General features: G+C 42.6%; 1 protein-coding gene across 1 annotated transcript; it reads left to right on the top strand.

Moving 5' to 3' along the window:
* Positions 1-10556: 10556 nt before the first annotated feature.
* Positions 10557-11591, top strand: LOC116973750 (trace amine-associated receptor 1-like). The gene has a single exon (XM_033022056.1). The coding sequence runs from the start codon at positions 10557-10559 to the stop codon at positions 11589-11591; it is 1035 nt and encodes a 344-aa protein (XP_032877947.1).
* The last annotated feature ends 13006 nt before the right edge of the window (positions 11592-24597 follow it).

Raw genomic sequence — 24597 nt, 5'->3', positions numbered from 1 at the left:
CTGACTGCATCCAGCCTTCAGGCGTACTGGGACCTAGTGGGAGGAACAATGGGAGGATACTACAGTTATACTAATATGATGGGGCGTGGTTAGTGGTGATGAGGTAGCTACATTATAGGTTGTATGCATAAACCATCTACATCCTTCCCCATACAATTTAAACAAGTTACAGCAATGGCAGGTTGGTTATACAGTACCTGCAGAGCTAAGCAAACTCTCCGTATCGAGCCGGAGGTTTTACAATCCGACCCGAGCGAGTGCGCACAGCACCCTCACCCTCCCCACCCGAAAGAATAGGAGGAGGGACAGAAACAGAAACAGGAGGGGGAGAGAAGGTGGGTGGAGAAACAAGCTTGGAAGGGGAACGGAGAGGCACAGGTGAGCCAGGTGAAACAGGAGGGGTAGAATGAGCAGAAGTCGGAGAGAGAGAAGACCTGACAGGGGACAACAGGGCCTGGGGAGCGAACCCAGGAAGAGCAGGGGGAGGTGCCCGAGGCAAACGGACCGACCGGGGCATGCAGGGAGCAGGTGGTAAGTTAGTAGAGGAAGGCTCGATACGCGACGGAGGGGTATACGGAATCGGTGGTTTGGGCTCGTTGACCGCCAACAGGTGCTGGCGGCTGCGTCGGTATGCAGTCCCCTCAAAATCCACCAGGTAGGACCGTGGCGCGCTGTCGAACCCGACAACGGTGGCAAGTCGGGAATAGCCGGTGGGCGTCTGCAAACGGACGACCTGTCCAGGCACCAGTGGGGATAGGGGGCGGCAGGATTTGTCGTGCGAGCGGCGCTGGATTTCGTGCTTCTGGGCAATTCGTTGCTGGACATCAGCAGGCCGCAGGACTTTGGGCATCAGGGACTGCTGGGCGATCGGCATCGGAGGGCGAATAACTCGGGACATGAGTCGTTGGGCAGGGGATCGCATAGTACTGTCTCTGGAAATGTTCCGAAGGTTCAGGAGACCCTGATAGAAATCCCCGTTGGAGAGACGGGATTGTTCAAGCAAGTGCTTTGCGCTGCGGACCGCCCGTTCAGCCAGTCCATTGCTCTGCGGGTACTCTGCTGATGCGGGGCAAGAGAGTTGCAGTCCGGACAGGAATCCACCCTGGCCTTGATGTACTTTGCCATGCCCGGCCAGTAATATTGTTCCTGGGCATGCGAGATAGTGGCATCTGCCCCTGGATGCCCCATGTGAGCGGCGTCGAAGTACAAACCATGCAGCGAGGCAGGGACGACCACTTTATGTCCCTTGATAATAATGCCGTCCCGGAGGACCAACTCATCGCGGACCAAAAAATAGGGGTGTACGCTAGCAGGCAATGAAGTCCGTTTGGTAGGCCACCCGCGCTTAATGACAGCAGCAAGCTGTTGCAGGTCGGGGTCGTTGGCAGTATGCTCAACCAGGCACTGGAGTTGCTTGGAAGGGACGAAGTTAACGTTCAGTACCTGTAAGTCTGCCTGCTCGAAGGGGTGCTGGTCGCAGGAGGTCCGGGGGGCCCGGGACAGCGCGTCAGCCACATGCATCTCGGTGCCCCTCTTGTACACGATTTTAAAGTCAAACCGCTGTAGCTGCAGCATCATCCGCTGTAGCCTGGCAGGAGCGCAGTGTATAGGCTTGTTAAGTATCGTCACTAGTGGCTGATGATCCGTTTCAACGGTGAACCTGGTTCCAAATAGGAAGTCCTTAAACTTCGAACACGCAAACACCACCGCCAGCAGCTCCTTCTCTATCTGCGCATAGCGCTGCTCTGTGTCCGTCATGGTCCTGGAGGCATAAGAGATAGGCAGCAGCGAGTTACCATCATGGGGCTGCAGGCAAGCAGCGCCCAGTCCAAAACGAGAAGCGTCGCAAGTGACCACGACCGGACGCAGTAGATCAAAGAACTTCAGAGTAGGTGTGCTGATCAGCTTCGTCTTTAGCAGGTCAAACGCCTGCTGATGGTGTGGAAACCATGACCAAGCAATGTCCTTTTTAGTGAGTTGTCTCAGGGGTGCGCTCAACTCGCTGTGGTCAGGGATAAACTTGCCCAGGTAGTTGACCATACCCAGGAAGCGCTGTAGACTGATAACATCTGTCGGGGCAGGCAGTTCTGAGATGGCGCTGGTCTTCTGCGGGTCAGGCTTTAACCCTTGGGCCGTGAAAATGTGGCCAACGTATTTGACCTCAGGCACCCGGAATTTGCATTTTGACTTGTTCAGCTTTAGATTGATCTGCCGTGCACGGTCCAGAATCCGTCGGAGGTGGCGGTCATGTTCGGCCACATCCCTGCCATAGACCAGAATGTCATCTACAATAATCGCACAGGGCAGACCTGCAAACAATTGTTCCATAGAACGCTGGAATACCTCGCTGGCGGAGTTGATGCCGAACGGCATCCGCAAAAACTTAAACCTGCCGAAGGGCGTACCGAACGTGGTTAGGTCCGTGGAACGTTTGTCCAGGGGTATTTGCCAAAACGAACTTCTGGCATCAAGGACGGAGAACACTGTGGCTTGTCCGACCTGGGCGGCAACATCCTCAACAGTCCTCATAGGGTAGTGGGGCCGTTTAATCGCCAGATTCAAGTCCTTAGGGTTGATGCATACCCGTATTTCATTTTTTCCTTTCTTCATTGTGGCGACCATGGTGGAGACCCATTCGGTTGGATCGCTGACAGCTTCCAGCACTCCCATGTTGACCATGTCTTTCAGCATGCTCTCCACCTTGCCCTTCATGGCGAACGACACTCTATGGGGTGGATGGATCACAGGCACCACGGATGGGTCTGTTGCGATTTTATACACCAGCGGCAGCTTCCCCAACTTGTCGTCAAACAGGTCCGGGTACTCGGATAGTGGGTCCATCACTGCTTGCACCTCGTGGACCGTACGGTCAAAGGACACCAGACCAAGATCCTGGCAGGCCTGGTTGCTCAGTAGAGTTACACAGTCGCAATCCAGAATAAAGAACGACAGGTCACGGGACGATTTCTGTAGCACGCAATGGAAGGTCGCCCTCCCCACAGGTGTTAGCTCCTCTCCCCCATAGGCACGCAAAACAGAGCGATCTGCAGTCAACAGCTCATTATTCCTTATCTTGTTGAACAGTGATGTTGACATTACGTTCACTTTTGCTCCCGTATCCAGCTTCGCAGAGAAGGATTTATTGTTCACAGTAATGAGCACAGATGGATCGGGGAGGCGAGATCGGCTGTGGAGGAGAGTGTAAACACTTGCATCTCCCATGGAATAGCTGAGCTCAGAGCTGGGGGCAGTGTCGACAGAGGACTGAGAATCCATCTCGCTATCAACTTGCTGAAGGTTGTTTAGGAGTTGTCTAGGAGCTGAATGCACTTTCCCACGGGACCGGCAGGCAGCTGCAAAATGGTTCATTTTCCTGCAGAAATTGCAAGTCTTTCCGAGTGCTGGGCACTGTGATTCCGTAGGATGCACATAATTACAGTTTGGACACTTCTGAGATCGCGGGACCCGAGATGTACGAACGGGCCGCGGTGGAGGGCGAAAGTTGTCCTGCATGCATCGTTGTCCAGCAACACCAGTCAGATTTATTGCTCGGCCCATGCGGAGGGGTAACCACTTCGGCGATGCGGCACGCATGCATTGCTTGAGTCAGGGTTAGGTCAGGCCGTTGCAGCAGGTCGGCACGTAGTTTCTGGTCAAGCATGCCAGTGACGCGAATGTCCCTGGTGAGCTGGTCGCGCATGGTTTCAAAACGGCACTGCTGAGCAAGGTAGCGCAGGTCAGCGATGAAACACTCGACAGGTTCGTCCGGCTGTTGCTTGCGTGAGAAAAACCTGGCCCGCTCCAGTATACGGTTGGAGGGCAGGTCGCATATCTCCGCGAACTTGCGCAAAAGACATACCGGGTCATCGGCAGATTCAGCTGGCTCGACCGGCAGGCCGTTGTCATCCAGGACTGCTGGTTCGTAGACGAACGCCTGAGCTCTCTTCATTGCGTCGGGACCGGCCAGGTTGAGCAGGAGTGAGGCTTTGACCGCAGCTGGGTCGTTCCGGTGCGCAATATTGACGAAGTGAGTGTAGTCCAACACAAAAGTCGACCATCGCTCCGCAATGTCAGCGTCAAAGACAAGGGGAGATGGCGGTGGCATGAGGATGCCATATCAAGGGAAGCCCAACACAGGGCACTCAGGGGACAAATAAAAGAAAACCGGTAAACGGGAGACGCGAGTTTAACTTTCTGACACCATGTAAAGGAGTGATATCTGACACACTGTAACCTTTACTAGGAGTTTAATATAGCACATGGCACACACGTCCCAGCACTGACTGCATCCAGCCTTCAGGCGTACTGGGACCTAGTGGGAGGAACAATGGGAGGATACTACAGTTATACTAATATGATGGGGCGTGGTTAGTGGTGATGAGGTAGCTACATTATAGGTTGCATGCATAAACCATCTACACTTACTTACTTACTGACTGACTGACTGACTGACTGACTGACTGACTGACTGACTGACTGACTGACTGACTGACTGACTGACTGACTGACTGACTGACTGACTGACTGACTGACTGACTGACTGACTGACTGACTGACTGACTGACTGACTGACTGACGGACTTACTTACTTACTTACTTACTGGCAATAGATAGGGGAGCTTGTCAGAATCTTTTTTCCTGGGGTGGAAAAAACAAATACTAGAGGCATATCTTTAAGTTGAGAGGGGCAAAGTTTAAAGGAGATGTGCAAGGCTAGATTATTACAAAGAGGATGGTGAGTACATGAAACACACTTCCAGAGGTGGTGGTTGAGGCAGATACAAAAATGTTTTTTAAGATACTTTTGGATAGGCATATGGATATGCAGGGAATGGAGGGATATGGATTATGTGCATGTAGATAAGAGATGGTCTTGGCATAATGTTCAGCACAGGCATTGCAGGCCGATGGGCCTGTTCTTGTGCAGTTCTCTTCTATGTTATATATTCTAACATCATATATCTTTTCTGCTTGTATCTTTCTTATTCAGGGTGACCATAACTGAATACAATACATAAAGTGTGGCCTCATCAATGTCTTTACAAAATAACATCTCAATTTCTACACCTACTGCCCTTGCTCATGAAAGTCAACCCTTTTCATTACCCTGCCTATCTGTCATGCCACTTTTAGGGAACTATGTACTTACATCCTTAAGTCCTTCTGTTCCGTACCACTCACCAGCACCCACTGTGAAAGTCTGACCCACAGGCATCATTCTGGTAAACCTTTCTGGACTCTCTCTAAAGCCTCCACATCATTCCGGTAATGTGGTGACCAGAACGGCACCAAATGCGGCCTAACCCCATTCTTATAGAGTTGCATCGTGATTTCCTCACTCCGATCAAAATAACCTGAGAAATGAAGACAAGCATCCCATACGCTTTCTTTACCATTCTATCTACATGTGTTGCCACTTTCAGGAAGCCATGCACTAGATCCCAAGATTCCTCTGCACATCAATCCTGTTAAGGGTCTTGTCACCAACTGTATACCTTCCCTTTACATTTGAGCTCCAAAAGTGCAACATCTCACACTTGCTTGGATTGAACTTCATGTTTCAATTCTCCGCCCATTTCTGAGTTGCTCTATATCGTGCTATCAACTCTGACAATGTTTTTCACTGTTCGCAACTCCAGCAATGTTGGTGATGGCTGCAAACTAATTAACTAACCCATTTGCTCTTGTGTCCAAGTATTTTATATACATCGATTTATTTACATTGATTAGTACAGTGTCAGGGGTTCTGGGGAGATGGCAGGAGAATGGGGATGGAAGGGAGAGATAGATGAGCCATGATTGAATGGCGGAGTGGACTTGATGAGCCGAATGGCCTAATTCTACTCCTATCCCTCATGACCTTATGACAAATAACAGAATTCTCAGCACTGATCCCTGTGGAACACCACTTGTCACAGACCTCCAGTCAGAATAATGCTCTTCCACCACAACTCTCTGTCTTCTATGAGTTAGTCTGCTGTTAGTAATAGAGCCTATTATAGTTAGTAATAGTAATATAGCACGATATAGAGCTGTATAAAACTTTGGTTAGGCCACAACCAACAGGGTTGCTGGGGAGATGGCAGCCCTGCCGGCAGTCGGTTGTTTTCCATCTTTTTGTTATTTTTGCGTTTGTTAAAAGTTTGTTTTAATGTGCTTCGGTTTGTTTTATGTGGGGGGAGGTGGGAGGGGATTGGGGGAAACTTTTTTTCAAGTTCTTACCTTCCTGGAGATGTGATCAATTTTTCGGATCACATTCTCCGGGCTCTGCGTCCTACCATCGCTGGAGCTGGAGGCCTCCTCGGACTGTCGTGAGCCCCACCGCGCGCGCGGACTTAACATCGGAGCGGATCCCTTGCCTGGGATCGCTCCTACCGCGGCCTGCGGACTTACCATCAAGGGCTCGCAGTCTCAGGAGAGGCCGAGTCGGGAGCTCCAACGCTGCAGAAGGTTCGACCAGCCCCGACGCGAGGTTCGATTGCCCGGCGCGGGGGAGCTGACAACCCCCCAATGCAGGTGCTGATTGACTCGACGCGGAGGGCCCGAATGCCGCCGGCAATGGGAGTCAAGACCGTCCAGTCAACGGGGGCTCGTGGCTCCCGACCGAGGAAGAACAAAAGGAAGGACTTGAACTTTATTTCGCGTTCCATCACAGTGAGGAATGTGTAGGAGTCACTGTGGTGGATGTTCATGTTAAAATGTGTTTTTGAGTCTGTTACTTTTAATTGTATGACTTACCTGGCCAGTGAAATTCCTCATATGTTGCAAAACATACTTGGCGAATAAAATCTGATTCTGATTCTGATTCTGATTTGGAGTATTTTGTCCATTTCTGGTTGACACAGTATAGGAAAGACTTGGAGGCTTCGGATAGAATGCAGAAGAGGGTCCAGGAAGTTGTTTGATTTAAAGAGTGTTAGCCATAAGAGAGGTTAGGCGAGCTGGCACAGCAGAGGCTGAGGGGCGACATGATGGAAGTAAATTGTATTATAAGAGGCTTAGATAGGGCAGATAGTTAAGGTCTTTTTCCCACAGCGGAAATGCCAAATAATAGAGGGCACGGTTTAAGGTGAGAGGGAAATGTCTAAAGAAGATTTGCAACATAAATTATTTACAGAGAGATGCATGGAACATGCTAAAGGGTGGAATCAGATTCAGTTGTGACTAGTGAACTGAGTTAATCGGAGACTGAATCTGGATGTAAAAGTCTTTACCCTTCACAAAAACCAGAGATTCTCTCAGGCACCCTCTCAGTGGAATCTGCCCAAACTCAAAGTCCAATGGTTTCATAAAAACAAAGATAACAGCAGGTGCTTCAATACAATATCAATAACTATAATGACATTGTTTACTTCGCCATTTTAAGTCTGACAAATGTTTCTATTGAATTGTATATTTATAATGGGAGCACATTGTAACTGAGAAGACCCTCCAAATGTTCAAACATCTTTATGGACAAAGTCATTCACACTGATGGTCAAAAAGCTTTCGAGGACAGAGAACCCAAACTCCCAAAATTAGTGTCGTGGGGGCTGACTCGCTGACTACACAAGTGTCTCAATTATCAACAGATTGAGCAAATATGCAGATGAACATGTTTGATGTGCCAAGTGTCAAAACAAGTCTGGTCTGGAAGCTTCCTTGATCCGTATCACACTGGTGTTAATAATTTGAGGATATTTGATAGAGACATTTAGCATGTCCCATTTTCATTTATTTGGCTGATGCGTACGAGAACATATGGCAGTCATGTGGCAGTATTACTGAGTGGGTCGCCGGCGGTCCGTTTAAAAATCGCCTAAGTGGGACAGGCCCATTAGGATCCCCAGTAGTACGTTTGGTGTAGTCACTTCTCTGATCCAAACCAGTTGGAGGACTGAAGGAGATCTCAAGAAGGATCTTGACCCAAAATGTCACGCATTCCTTCTCTCCAGAGATGCTGCCTATCCCGCTGAGTTACTCCAGCATTTTGTGTCTATCTAAGAGGACTATTGAATTCAGTAGAGATTTTAAGTCTGTGGATTATGTGGCAAAGACTCTTGAACCATACAGCACAACTCTAACCACAACACCACCTCAGTATCAAAATACTATGGACTTTGGGTAAGGTTATACTACGTACTTCAGCTTGCCCTGTTGTGGTCTGGTTACCTAGTATAACGGATAATTTATTGTACTATTGTTTATTGTATATTTGTTGTGTTATTGCACTAATGTGCCAGTAAAGCTGCAGCAAGTAAGAGGTATGGTGAGGAGACACTCGTCACTTCATTTTACTATTTTTATTGCCATGTGTTTTAATTTTTAAATCGCTCAGAATTTTAGAAGTTTTAAAGGTCGCCAAGATTGTTGAAACACTTGTCAACGTAAGGGAAAGTGAGGGTGGAGATTTGCATTTTGTTAAAGCCTATCAGGAGTTCCTGGGGCAGAGCCTTGGGACTTCTATGCTTGAGACCTGGCAGCCTGACAGGGTGTGGAGCACCAGCAAGGTCAGGTCTCATGCACGTTATTTAAAAAAAATAGGCCTTGTGAGAAATACTTATCTTTTAACTATGTGATTGTTTTTTTCTTCCTAATGTACTGATTATTAATGAGTCCAACCTTTATGGTTTTAGTTTATGTATAAATATAGGGACATGGGCCAAGGCATCAGAGCGGTGCAGCTAAAAGAGCTGCTGCTTCAGCAGCAGCAAGATGGGCCCAATCCTAGTGTGGAGTTTGCAAGCTTGTCATGTGACCATGAGGGTTTCATCCAAGGTGCTCCAAAGTCATTGCAGGTTGTATAGATTGATTGGCCACTGTCAATTGCCCCACAAAATATAATTGGATTGGTGTAAGATTGATGTAGGAATATTACAACCTGGTGTGTGATGGTTAGTATGCACTAAGTGGAATGAATGGCCTGTTTTATTTGCTGAAAAACAAGGTGGATAACTTATTATCAATTCTACCACAATAATATTACTAATTCCTGCAAAACAGAAATAGATAAAGTCTGTAAAATCTATAAAAGTCTGTTTTTCTCTCTCTGCATATAATGCCTGACCAACTGAATATTTCCAACATTTTCTATTATTATTTTATTAAGGTTGATTATAGTTTGTGTTTAGAGAAAAAAAAAATTAATTTAAATTAATACTAGCTTGATATATTTCATCATGAATAGATGAAATTCAAATTTTGAATTCATGATGAAATATGTCAAGCTAGTATCATTTTAAATAAAGATGGCAACTTCTACTTGCCCAAGTTGACATGAGGAGCGAGGCTACTGGTAGTGGGGGTCCACCATATCATGGGGATGAATTCAGAGACAGAGGCAAGGGTATGAGTGAGCTCGCTGAACGCCATCACTATTGTACTATGTATCACACGCCACTGTGCTGCAAGGCCTAAACTTGAGCGTGTTATTTCAAAAGTACTGCCGCGTTAATTAAACTTTGGTATTAATTAACTAAGCACGTTATTCTATAAATACATAAAGCAAACATGCATAAAATGTGAGGTGGCAGCGAGTCATCTGTCCTGCTTATTCAATATATCTCATATTTATAATATATTTGTAATTGCATGCTAAATACTGATATATCTCATTAATTGTTTCACAGATTATTGATACCAAACATCGGGATACAATGAGAATTTAATAATTCCAGATAGATACCTCTAGCTGAAACGATTTGTACAAAGTTTTTGTATATACAGGTAAGATGACCCATTGTTTTAAAATACATTTTAGGATATTAAATCACAATGTGACCACTTGGATAATATTTAGGCAAATACTGTTTTCTACTATGACTGTTTTTTTTAATGAAATACACCAAAAAATAGTCTTGTATCTGGAAGTAACATTACCAGCTACACATTCAATAGTACCCAGCTTCCAAAAATTTAAAAGTAAAACAAATGTTATCTAATGTCAATACTTTGGTACAGAGCTCTTGATACTGAAACCTTTTCATGCAATGTAAAGAGCAGTCACTCAGGTTTACAAAACCCTGAATGTCACAATTATTATGATGCTTGAAATAAAATCGAATGTATTTTGAAAAAAAGTAAAAACTTCAGTAGATCATTATTATTTACATTAAATCAGATTTTACTCAATTCTCAAAACATTGTTTTATTATTATAAGGAAGTTTCTGTAAATTTCAAGACACAAGGAACTTTAGATGCTGGAATCTTGAGCAAAACACAATGTGTTGGAGGAACTCAGTGGGTCAGGCAGCCTCTGTAGAGGGAATGGCCAAACGATGTTTGAGGTCTGAGCTCTTCTTCAGACTGAAAAGTCAGCTTGAAGGAGGGTCCCGACCAAAAGCATTCTCTGTCCATGCCCACCCCAGACCCATTGAGTTCCTCCAAAGCACTCAGTGCTTTGTGTAAATTTAGCCTCTGACTAAATCGTGGGATTGAAGTAAGTCTAAGCTTTTTGTTTTGTACCTCTTCCAGTTCATTGATGAAATGAAGAGCAGAAGCAGTGAAGTCCCACACTTCCACAGAGATTCGGGATTAGATTGAGTGATCAAATTTAACAAGCCTTTAAAGGAAGGAAATGGACACAAGCATCTTTGAGGGAACAGAAACTGTTGATTACTGTTATGAATTTGTAAATGGATCCTGTCCTAAAGCAGACCGAACAAGCAGCGTGCGGGTTCTGTTGTATATACTTATGACGTTAATAATTCTATTTACCATCGTTGGTAACCTGTTACTCATCATTTCAGTTTTCCATTTCAAGCACCTTCAAACACCCACCAATTATCTCATTCTTTCCCTGGCTACTACTGACTTTCTATTGGGATGTTTGGTTATGCCTTACAGCATGGTGAGATCAGTGGAAACGTGTTGGTATTTAGGAATGCCATTCTGTAAGATTCACACCAGCTTTGATATTATGCTCAGCACAGCTTCAATATTACATCTTTGTTTCATTTCTGTTGACCGTTACTATGCAGTGTGTGATCCATTGAGGTACAAATTAAGAATAACATTTTTTTCAGTGCAGATAATGATCTTCATTAGCTGGGGTGTTTCTGCTGTTTTTGCTTTTGCCTTGATCTATTTTAAATTAAATCTGAAAGGAATTGAGGCATTTTACTACAATGATATTGCATGCAATGGGAGTTGCACACTTGTATTCAATGAAATATCAGGGGTGATTGCATCAATAATTTCTTTCTACATCCCAGCAGTTGCCATGCTCTGTATTTATTGTAAGCTTTATTTTGTGGCGATGAAACAAGTGAGAAGTATAAACAGAATAACCATTGAAATTCAAAACATCAGAGTAAATAGAAGCCGTTGTTCACGAAAGCAAGAACAAAAAGCTGCCAAAACTCTAGGAATCGTGGTGGGAACATTCCTGATCTGTTGGTCTCCATTTTTCGTTTGCAACACAATGGATGCATTTGTCAGTCATTCTAGTTCACCAGTTTTGCTTGATACCCTTGTTTGGTTGGGCTACTTGAATTCTACATTTAATCCTGTTATCTACGGCTTCTTTTTTGCCTGGTTTAGAAAAGCTGTAACAATTATTTACACATGCAAAATATTTCAGCCTGCGTCCTCCAGAATAAACATGTACTGAAAGTAAAATATAAAGTGTGAAAAAACTTGCATATGTAAATAATAACCAATTAGCTTATTTATTTTATTAATTAACATTATTAAGATTTTTATAAATTTGTAAATGTCGTGACTTTAAATGTGCTGATCAGAGGAGAGAATCTTACTTCTAGTTTACTGGTTGGCTTCACACACAGAACAAACATCCAGAGGCCTTCCCAATTCCTCATTCCACAAAAGCTTGAAAATTCCTGCCCAAGTTATGGAACAGCTAGCAATAGTTTAGCCCACTCCCCACTCATTTTTACTGTATCACCTGGAAATCTTTTTTGATTTTTCTGGATTTTATATGCAATAGGTCTCAGAATTATATACGTTGGTAAGAGTTTTGTCCTCACATCCGTGGATGCCTGTGCAACTCTCTTTTTCCTGAAAAAATGGCGTGTGGCAGGACTAGAACAGGGATTTTGTGGGATTGATGGGCAAAAGAGAATGGAGGGAGTTGTGGAAAACCATGACACAACGGAATTCCCCCTTCACTCTCCTGGCCAACTGAGTTAAACTTCCCCAAGAATGAGGATTTTGATGGATACAGAATCAGTGCTTGATAGGAAACATGGTGGAAGATTGTTTATCAAACAACGGTTTGTGACTAGTGGTGTGCCGCGGGGATCAGTGTTGGGCCAATTGCTGTTAATCATTTATATCAAAATGCAACAGGTCCTTATTCTTTCTATTTGAACTAAAATAGCTGGTATCATAGACAGTGAAGATGCTTATCAGGAATTACAGCAGAAACTTAAACAGCTGGGCAAGGGGCCGAGGAATAATAAATGGAATTTAATTCTGACAAATATGAGGTGTGTTTTGGGTGGTCATAGAATCATAGAATCATAGAAAGTAGGTGCGAGAGTAGACCACCAGGTCCGTCGAGCCCGCACCGCCATTCACTCATGGCTGAACACCAAACAAATCAGGGCAAGAGCTTCACAGTGCACGATAGGGCTCTGGGGAGTGTTGCAGAGCAGAGGGAACTTGGAACTTCAAGTCTACAAGTACATAGTTCCTATAAAATGGCATTACAGATGGATAGGGTGGAAGATGGCTTTTGGCTTTCATCAGTCAGGTTATTGAGTATAGAAGCTGGGACGATATGTTACATTTGTACAAGATATTGGTGATGCAATGCTTGAAGTATTGTATTCAGCTTTGGTCACTCTTATATAGGAATTATGCCATTAAATTAGAAAAAGTGCAGCGAAGATTTACGATAATGTTGCCAGGACTCAAGGGCCTGAGCTATTGAGAGAGATTGGATAAGCTGGAACATTTATTCCTTGGAGCGCAGGAGGATAGAAGTGATCTTATAGAGGTGTATATGATCACGAGGGGATAAATGCACAGATTATTTTACCCAGAGTAGGGAAATCAAGAACCAGAGGTCATAGGTTTAAGGCGAGAGGGAAAATATGTAATAGGAGCTTGAGGGGCACCATTTTCACACAGTTGGGTATATTGGATAAGCTGCCAGAAGTAGTTGAGGCAAGTACAATAACAACACTGAAAATATATTTGGACAGGTACAAGGAGAGGAACGATTTGAAGGGATATGGACCAAACATGGGGAAATAGGAACAAGCTTACATGGAGCATCTTGGTTGGCATAGATGTGTTGGGCTGAATGGCCTGTTTCTGTATTGTGTGACTCTATGACTCACAATTGATATGTAATATGCAATCTGTAATGATACTGATACTCAAGATACCATGTAACTCATAATGTAATTGTCAGAGCATTAATCCTAAAAAATAATTATACTACTTGGTTATTCATTTATGTAAATATCATTGCATGCAGATGAATTGCCCTCAAGAGGAAATTGTCCCAGTCATTTGACCATAAAAGTAAATAATCAGGATGCATGTTATTTTCAAGAGTTTTATCATTATTGGTTTCGAACATAAAAAATAAAATTGAAAACAATAAAAATCAGACATGGAGAAGTAGAATTGAATCACAATATGCTATAAGATTAGAAAATACCATTATTTTGGTTAAATATAAACTCACTTTAATTTTTATTAACTTTGAATTTGTAATTCTTGATATCTTTCCTATTGTTGTTATGATTTACACCATGAAGCCTTCAGCAAATTGCAGAGAATCCACGTTAAATGTGGAAATCCAAAAATTGCTGTTAAGTCATTAAGAACAACTACCCCGTTACGTTCCTTCGGAATGTAGTTTAGTTTAATTTAGAGATACAGCACGGAAACAGGCCCTTCGGCCCACCGAGTCCATGCCTACCAGCGATCCCCACACACTAACACTATTCAACACACACTAGAGACAATTTACAATTTCACCAAGTCAATTAACCTACAAACCTGTACGTCTTTGGTGTGTGGGAGGAAACCGGAGCACCCAGATAAAACCCACGCAGCTCACGGGGAGAATGTACAAACGCTGTACCGAGATTCAGGATCAAACCCAGGTCTCTGGCACTGTAAGGAATAATGAAATGCTTTGTTTCATGTGGAGGAGTTTCTAATGGGTGTACCAAGTAACAGTTCTTTTATAGGTAGACAGAATGGTGCCAATATGCACAATTATTAAACACACATGTTACGTGGTCAGAAAACTAAATAATGATATTTACCAGTTTAGAGATGCTGGTACGCTGCACCAGTGGTGACCGATACAAAAGATTACTGCCAAAATATAATCATAGACTGGCTGCCTCTCTGAAAAAATAAAGAAACAATATATCGCTAATAAAGTATTCAAAGGATTTAAATTGTTAACTTTTATCATTCTGAAAATACTTTATTATGCACCAACAATCTTAATCTCATGTGTGTGCCAACCTTACTTTACATAAAATGTTTGAGGCTTTGTTAAAAATTGCTTTTGCTAATGAGGTCACTGGTGTTGGACACTATTGATTCCATTGAACTATTGTAGCCAAATAGCTTAATAAAGAGGAAATTCCGCAGCATGGCGATCACCGGATCTCTCTATTAAGGGGCAGCTCTCTCAGTCTCAAGATCAGTGACATCAGTCCACTGGTTGCACCAAACTCCCAAGTGATAGTTTTAAGATAATTATGAATAAGAATAAGTCGTGACTTTGGTGGAAGGCAAATTACAGGTTTATTAGGAAGGAGCTAAGGGACAGTACATTGGGAGCAGTTGTTATTGTTGGGTAAATCCACATCTGAAACGTGGGAGTCATATAAAGGCCAGTTGATCAGAGTTCAGGACTGGCACATTCCAGTATGCACGAAAAGAGATTGTAAGCTTGGTAAAAAGAAACAGAAACAGATATAAGGTTTAGAAAGATGAAAACAGACTAGGTCTTTGAGGAATACAAAGCAAGCAGGAAGGAACTCGTGGACAATTTGGAGGGCTAAAAGGACTTCATGGCCATGAAGTGTAATTGGCAAGTTAGATAAAAGAATATGCCAATCGTTTTTAGACATACATTAAAAGCAAATGGGTAAGCAGGGAGTAGGAAGGACTGCTCAAAGACAAGAGAGATAATTTATGCTTGGACTAGGAGGATGTAGTTGAGATACTACATGAAAATGTTGCATCTGTATTCAGCAAGGACATGGAGGACAATGACATCAGTGTGGGGAAGAGTAATATACTCGGGCAGTTTGAGATCAAGATGGAGGTGGACTTGGGGCTCATGAAGAACAATAATAATAATAATAATAATAATTATTATTATTATTATTATTATAATAATAATAATAATAATAATAATAATAATAATAATAATAATAATAATAATAATAATGCGTTTTATTTATGGGCGCCTTGCAGAACACTCAAGGACATCTTACAGTTAAAACAAGCAAATTACAAATATATAAATAAAATGAAACAAAAACAACATATACAACAATAATACATAATTTGGAGAGAGAGCAGCGGCAGCTAGTCGTGCCAGAGTTCACTCCGGCAGCCATCTTTTCTGAGCCATTTGCAGCACACCAATAAAAATAAAACACAACATTAAAGAATTTAACATTAAACATAAAAACATCCCCCACAATGGTTCTCACAATGAGGGAAGGCAACAAAGTCCAGTCCTCTTCCTCTTGTTCACCTATGGTCGGGCCTATTGAGGCCTCCGCAGTCGCTGTGACTGCGGCCCGATGTTTCAGGCCCTCTTAAAATCAGCGACGCTCGTGGCTGGATGCTCAGCAAACACAGCTCCGCGATGTTGGAGTCGGCGGTCTCAGCACTCCGGAGCATACCTCACGGCGACCTGGGTAAGGCATTGAGATGGATAAATCCCCAGGACCTGATTGGATCTACCCCCAAGTTATTGAGGGAGGAAAAGAGGTGATTGCAAGGACTTTGATAAAGATCTTTGTATCTTCGCTAGCCACATGTGACTTCCAGGAGGATTGAAGAGTAAACAATTTTGTTCCTTTTTTAAAAAAGGGAAGTAGAGATAACCCAGGAAATTATAGATGAGTGAGCCTCATGTCAATGGTATATAAGTTACTGCAGAGGTTGTACTGGAAGGATATGAGTCTGGCTGGAGATCTATGACCAGAGGGGTGCCACTGAGATGTGTGCGTGGATGTTGGTTGTTTGTTTGTTAAGGACAATTTATACAGCGGAATATTGATAAACTGCATAAACTAACGAAACTACTGTAAAATGGCAGATGGAGTTTAATAAAAGTTTGAGCTATTCCAATTTTTGTGGTCAAATTTAATGGGAAAATACATAGTTAATGGCAAGATTTTCAATAGCATTGGTGCACCAAGGCACCAAGGCCGTTCCAGACACTCCAAGCTTGGAGTCCAAGTTAATAGTTCCCCGAAAGTGGCATTACAAGTAGCCATATGGTATGCCTGCTTTCACCAGGCAGGGCATTGAGCAGAAAACCAAGGGTGTCATGTTGCAGCTTAATAAGACTTTGGTTAGGCCACAATTGAGGTATTGTGTGCAGTTCTGGTCATCCCATTACAGGAATTATGTCAAGGCTTTGGAGTGGATGCAAAAGGGGTTTACCAGAACGTTGCCTGGAATAGAAGCTATTACGTATAAAGAGAGTTTAAATAAGCTTGGGTTGTTTTCACTGAAATTTAGTTTTAGGTTTTTTAGTTTTTAGAGATACAAGGTGGTAGCTGGCCTTTAGGCCCATTGAGCCCAGGCTGACCATCGATCACCTGTTCACATTAATTCCATGTTATCCCACTTTTGCATCCTACACACTGGGGACAATTTACAGAAGCCAATTGGTCACAGGGTGAACATACAAACTTTGCAGAGACAGCACCCATAGACAGGATTCAACCTGGGTCTCTGACAGTGCGAGGCAGTAGCTCTACCACTGCGCCACTATTCCACCTGAAATATCCGAGGACGAGGAGAAACCTGATTGAAGTATATACATTTTTGAGAGGCATAGATAGGGTGGATAGTCAGAACCTTTTTCCTTTGTCTCAGGATGGAAATTTCAAGGACTAGAGGGCATAGCTTTAAGGTGAGAGGGGCAAAGTTTAAAAGATATGTGCGGGGCAAGTTTTTTTTACAGAGTGGTAGATACCTGGAACATGGTGCCAAGGGTGGCAGATATAGTGGTATTTAAGAGGCTTTTAGATAGGCACATGGATATGCAGGAAATGGAGGGATATGAATCACGTGCAAGCAGAGGAGATTAGTTTAGCTTAACATCATATTCAGCATGGATATTGTCAACTGAAGGGCCTATTCCTATATTGTATTTTCAATGTTCTATAATATTAACTGAGTGTTAGCATCCAATGTCTTCCTTCATCCTTTCCCTTTATTTATTACACCTTTAAGATGACTGCATGATTAAATTATTTGCAGATGTTCCTAACATTTCATGACTTTGCCAGTTGGGAAGGAACCTATATTTTTCAAAGAGTGTCCTGAATCGAATCAGATGTATAACTAAGCACATTTACATAAGCAGAAACACTGAAACTGTGCAATATAAAGGCCACTATTCATATATGAATTGGAGTAAATCCTGCAGCTAGATCAGGCAGGTTGCCACATTTCTAGCAAGCGCTATTAGATAGAATAATTATTTTCCTCAGCCTGTGTCTTCAGTTAATAAAATGAACCAAATCTGAAAATTGGATGGCTTGATCTCTCTCGCAAAAATAGAGCATACAGACACCCATTAGGTTGACGAATGCACGATATTCACACAGAGATCTAAGCAGGAGGTCAATAATTGAATAACTGCAATGCTGGAAATCAGAAAGAAAAACAGAAAATGCTGGAAAAGCTCAGTAGACGAGGCAGCATTTGTGGAAAGAAAATATAATTACCAATTCAAACTGTTCATGAGATGCTGCCGGACCTGTTGAGTGCTTCCAGCCTTTTCTGCCTTAAAAATGAAGGATATCGTTTTTCTAGCCAGGGTTTTAAAATCCGCTGCCAAAGGAGGGAAATAAAAATAATTTTCAATGAATTCTTCAAAGATATTTTGCATTCTCAATTTGATTGATTAAATTCAGCATTTTATGCATTTGAAAGAAGTGCTTTTTATGATTATTGCAGTTAATATTTTATGATTTTTTCTCCTATTAAAATCAGGTGATGATGGAAATGTTTATCTAATAACCGAGGGAGACTGACTATACATGTTCACAGAGTTTAGTTAAATAACAACATTCTTAAAGAAGGTGAAGACAGCAACCATTCCATAACAAAATGTACCATTTGTTGAAAGTATCCTAAGTTTAGTCATTTGGCAAATGACTGCCAAACTCATGCTAATATGTGTTGTGAAGATATGCCAATCACAGTCTCCATTCAAATGAACAGATGCCACAATTTGTGATTTTTTTTCCAAAGTCATTTAAAATTTCCTATCAAAATAAACTGTTGAAACTAGTTGAAAGAAAATATGTTAGGCATATCTGTGACTGCCAGAGGTGAAATGCCAGTAAATGCCAGCTTAAATTCACTGGCCAAGCTGGAACTGACTTTCAACCACACTCACTAACGACTTATACAGTTGTGACATGAGGACACAACCCCTCCACTCAATCCCGTGACCGATAAAAGCAAGCATGCCAAATGCCTTCTTCACCACCCTGTTATCTGGGTCTCCTCTTTCTGAGAAATATGTATCTGTGCTCCTAGGGCACTCTGTTTTGCAGCAATCTCCAGAGCCCTACTGCTTACCGTTTAAGTTCTACCTTGGTTTAACTTACAAAAATGCATTACCTCACACTTTTCTGAGTTGAATTCCATCTACCATTGGCCCACTTTCCCAAATGGGCTTGAACTTAATTGATGGTAACGGCAGAATCAAATATATTCCTATTATTTTACAGTGGAGATGGTAGCAATCAATACACTTCATTGAATTGGATCATTTTTGAAGTCATCGCAGAATGATTTCATGATTGTTCCATAAATATATTTTGGTTGTGACTGATTGATTCATTGAAAGATTGAAAGAATAAGCATGGAAACAGGCCCTTTGGCTTACCAAGTCAATGCCTACCATTAATCACCCGTTCTCACTAGTTCTATGTTATTACCGATTTTGCATCCACTCTCTACACATTAGGGCAATTTACTGAGATCAATTAACTTACAAATCCTCATGTCTTTGGGATGTGGGAGGAAACCGGAACACCATACAGTCATAAGGAGAACATGCAAACTCCACACAGACAGCATCTGAGATCAGGATCGAACCTGTGTCTTTACATAGATTCATAGAGATACAGAGACAATAGGTGCAGTAGTAGGCCATTCGCCACTTTGAGCCAGCACCAGCATTCAATGTGATCATGGCTGATCATCCACAATCAGTACTCCGTTCCTGCCTACTCCCCATATCCCTTGATTCCGCTAGCCCTAAGAGCTCTATCAAACTCTCCTTTGAATGCATCCAGTGAATCGGCTTCCACTGCTTTCTGAGGCAGAGAATTCCACAAATTCCCAACTCTCTGGGTGAAAAAGATTTTCCTCATCAAATGGCCTGCCCCTTATTCTTAAACTGTGGCCCCTGGTTCTGGACTCCCCCAACATCGGGAACATGTTTCCTGAATCTAGCGTGTCCAATCCCTTAATAATTTTATATGTTTCTATAAGATCCCCTCTCATTCTTTTAAATTCCAGTGAATATAAGCCAAGTCGCTCCATTCTTTCATCATATAACGGTCCCGCCACCCCAGGAATTAACCTGGTGAACCTACGCTCCTGCAGGAAACACACTGTACCAACTTGACTGCCATTTCTTCAGTGGACAAAAAGTCACAAATCACAAATTTCAAATCAAATGTAGCCTCCTTGCCTCAGCCTCCTCCCCGAAGACTCTTGAGCCAAAGACTTACACTTTACTCACCAAGGCACTCCCCCGAGAGCAAGCCCTGCTTTTATTTGCTGTTCAATTAACTAATTAGCTAATTTACCAATTTAGAGACCATTTTTTAAATGACCTAGTCTTGAAAACTCACCAAGGGTTTAACTTCTGCAACCAATCGCCGCACTCGCTCCATCACCTGATACTCCGCTGCCGACCTTGAAGGTATGTGTTGCAGGCTGGCCCCGACCAGTTTTTAAATTACCCGCTCTTGAAAACTCAGCAAGGTTCTGCAGCCAATCCCCGCACTCGCTCCTTCACCTGCCGCTCCTCTGTCTTTGGCATTGTGAAGCACAGCTTTACTAGCTTCACCACTGTGTTGCCCTTATTACAAAAAGCAGCCTGTACCATTGAACAGCAAGTAGATTCTATAGATTGCCTCCTTTGTAAATCAGTACCCGATTCTTTGATGAATGCAAAAGACTAATTTATCCTTCTGCCTTTCCCTGCTGAACTGTCCCAAGATATTAACTAGGTCCGGGGCCACATAAATATAACTGCAGGCTCGGATAGTGACCAACACTGTGAAAAGCAAAGTTTAAGAACTGCTATAGGTCCTTAAAATTACTGCTGTGCTACAGGGACTTTAATTAGAATGCTAGATTGACTTTCAACACTTCTCTTGATTCCATGCTGGTCCAGGGTCCACAATCAGCAGAGGTCCACGGTCATGCAATCGTGTCATTTTTCACTGGGGCACTTCAATGATTGGTGCGATAAAACAATAAGAATTTCCTCTGCATGACCTCACTGGCCATGCGCTTATTCATTCTCATAGCTGTGGCAATGCTTCCCCCTTCTGATGAAGCAGAAATCCTGGAACAATAAAATGAAGAATGAAATAGAAAAAAATCTAATCCCTTTCACCGTTGCATCCAAGAAAAATAGATACTCGTCAAAATGATGGTTTTATGCATGCTATTATGTGTAGGAAAGAACTGCAGATGCTGGTTTAAATCGAAGGTAGACACAAAATGCTGGAGTAACTCAGCGGGTCAGGCTGCATCTCTGGAGAGAAGGAATGGGTGACGTCACTCATTCCTTCTCTCCAGTGATGCTGAATGACCCGCTGGTTTACTCCAGCATTTTGTGTCTACTATATACCTATTATGTTCCTATGTTTGAATATTTTCCTTCTTGAGTAAACCCTTATGATAGCAGAATACAGTAATTTCCTGATGGTACCGTAACAGTATCAAATTGCATTTAGGGTTGCAGATAAATTCAAATGCATTTAATGTAAATTAAATTTACCTACTGTGTGGTTATAAGCATAGTACATTATCCAGAGACTGACGGCTGGAATAATTCACTCACAAATATGAGCTTTATATAATTCATGATTGTTTGCGCAAATTGTGATCTCTGTTCACTAATTTAAATCTGTATGCATACCAAAACCACAAGAGGGCAGAGCGGGTTTACATACTCTACTTATAACAACAATGCACTAATGACCACTGGTTTAATAACAGACTGATATTTTAAATCAGCTTGAATAGCTAAGAAAATGTTGACTACGTACTCTTATTGTTAATCAGTTTTCTAAATTATTATAAGATCAATCTGGGTACATTCATCCTTCCGATGCTTCTATGTGTTCAAATTTTGGGTGTAATTCAGCTATGGACATACACATTGGAAGCTTGCAATGAAAATAACCTATTGATAGGAAAATTACATTTTGAAAAAGCAACGAAAACATTATTTCACTGATATTCATGCCAGCATACAGGTATATAACGTATGCTTCAGTGGATGAATCGGGGTCAAGGAAAGAGCGTTCACGTCGCGGCCCTGTTTCCACCAATCTTTCCACCACCACGCACAAGAAGCACAAGAAGCGACAAGAAGCCACAAGACAGACACCATTGTATGCAGCTCTGGCTGAACAACTTCTAGTCTTGTGTGTGGACTAGATAAGAAGAAGAAGAAGTGAATGAATGAATCGATGATAACTTGAAATTCAATCTCCAACTGTCTAGCAACAGAGATCAGCTACGATTGAATGGCGGAGTAGACTCGATGGGCCGAATGGTCAAATTTTACTTCTATAACTTGTGAACTTGTGTGTATGTATGCAAATATTATCTGCATGCTGCAGCTCAATGAATGAGGCTAGGGAGCATTTGACAGCCTTGACAGGGGAATACTAGCACGATGACAATGCCAGATCTGTGCTGGGTATGGCAACATAACGGTTAATGCCGCATGATAAGCATATTATAATCATCAGAACACTCCTAAGCCTCTTATGTTTCAGTCTTATCATTCTTTTAATAACCAGTGGATATACGCTTAGCCTGTCCAACCTTTATATCACAACAATCTATTCAAGATTGCCCTATTTCCTTCGCTCCATAGATGCTGCTGCACCCGCTGAGTTCCTCCAGCAATTTTGTGTACCTTCGATATTCCAGCATCTGCAGTTCCCTTTTGAACAATCTATTCAAGATGTTAGTCTTGTAAAACACAAAGTATTGGAGTAACTTAGCAGGCAACATTCTCCAAAGGCCAAGATAATGCAACATTTTGGATTGTGACCTTTTTTCAGTCTCCAGTAAACCTATTGCAATTGCTCCCATCCCATTTACATACTTCCTTAAATAATCTTCCAGAACTCGTCTCACAAATGCCCTTTATAACCAATCTCCCTACTTTTGCATTCAATTGCCATAATAATAAACTATAATATTTTATTTGTTTTCTGAATTGCATGCCTACATACTAAATTTGTGATTCATGTACTTGAACACAGCTCGTCACCTCAGCTAGAGCTGTGCAACCTTCAGCCATTTGGATAATACGCTTTTTTTTTGATTTGTGCCAAAATGGACAATGTTACATTTTCTCACATTATTCTTCAAATGCCTGGACTTTCTCCACACTACCTCACATTTTCTTTTTTACAGCTGGCTTTCTTACCTTTCTTCTTTATTTCTTTTTCACAGCTGCCTTTCTTACCTTTCTCTGTATAATCAGGAAATAGAAACATAGAAAATAGGTGCAGGAGTAGGCCATTCGGCATTTCGAGCCTGCACCGCCATTCAATATGATCATGGCTGATCATCCAACTCAGTATCCTGTACCTGCCTTCTCTCCATACCCCCTGATCCCTTTAGCCACAAGGGCCACATCTAACTCCCTCTTAAATATAGCCAATGAACTAGCCTCAACTACCTTATGTTGCAGAGAATTCCAGAGATTCACCACTCTCTGTGTGAAAAATGTTTTCCTCATCTCGGTCCTAAAAGATTTCCCCCTTATCCTTAAACTATGACCCCTTGTCCTGGACTTCCCCAACATCGGGAACAATCTTCCTGCATCTAGCCTGTCCAACCCCTTAAGAATATTGTAAGTTTCTATAAGATCCCCCCTCAATCTTCTAAATTCTAGCGAGTACAAGCCAAGTCTATCCAGACTTTCTTCATATGAAAGTCCTGACATCCCAGGAATCAGTCTGGTGAACCTTCTCTGTATTCCCTCTATGGCAAGAATGTCTTTCCTCAGATTAGGAGACCAAAACTGTACGCAATCCTCCAGGTGTGGTCTGACCAAGACCCTGTACAACTGCAGTAGAACCTCCCTGCTCCTATACTCAAATCCTTTTAATAATAATAATAATAATAAATACTTTATTGATCCCCTCAGGGAAATTCAGATGTCCAGAACCTCCCAATCAACAAACCCACAGATTCAAAACGAACGCAGACAGAAAATACATAAAATACAATGTGGACACTACCTGAGAGCAATAAATACTTAAAAAGACCAATAATTAACAGTTAAAAATTAATAATTGCAAAATGCATCCCCCTACAGCCTAGCGGTCCGAATTATAAAATCTAATGGCTGCAGGGGTGAAGGAACTCCTGAACCGCTCCGTTCTACAGGGCAGGGAGAGGAGCCGGTTGTTGTTCCGAGTGCTCTTTTGACTCTCCAGAATTATATGGAGGGGATGCCCGGGGTTTTTCAGGATGACCTGCACCTTGTGCCTCATACGCCTCTCAAGCACCTCCATCCCAGAGTCTACTCTCCCCTCCAGCACTGAGCCAGCTCGATTAACCAGTTTGACCAGCTTCCTATTGTTTTTTGCACTAATGCTGTTGCCCCAGCAGACAACAGCGTAGAAAATAACGCTTGCAACCACTGTGTTGTAAAACATGTGCAGCATATCCTTACACACATTGAAGGATTTGAGCCTTCTGAGGAAAAAGAGTCTGCTATGAATTTTGCTATGAATGCTAACATACCATTCGCTTTCTTCAGTGCCTGCTGCACCTGCATGACTACTTTCAATGACTGGTGTACCATGACACCCAGGTCTCGTTGCATCTCCCCTTTTCCTAATCGGCCACCATTCAGATAATAGTCTACTTTCCTGTTTTTGCCACCAAAGTGGATAACCTCACATTTATCCACATTATACTGCATCTGCCATGCATTTGCCCACTCACCCAGCCTATCCAAGTCACCTTGCAGCCTCCTAGCATCCTCCTCACAGCTAACACTGCCCCCCAGCTTCATGTCATCTGCAAACTTGGAGATGTTGCATTCAATTCCCTCGTCCAAATCATTAATATATATTGTAAATAACTGGGGTCCCAGCACTGAGCCTTGCGGTACCCCACTAGTCACTGCC

This window comes from Amblyraja radiata, chromosome 5 (genome assembly GCF_010909765.2).
Source record: "Amblyraja radiata isolate CabotCenter1 chromosome 5, sAmbRad1.1.pri, whole genome shotgun sequence".
NCBI lineage: Eukaryota > Metazoa > Chordata > Chondrichthyes > Rajiformes > Rajidae > Amblyraja > Amblyraja radiata.
Note: the sequence above shows the minus strand (reverse complement) of the source record. Positions and strands in the feature narration are given on the sequence as shown.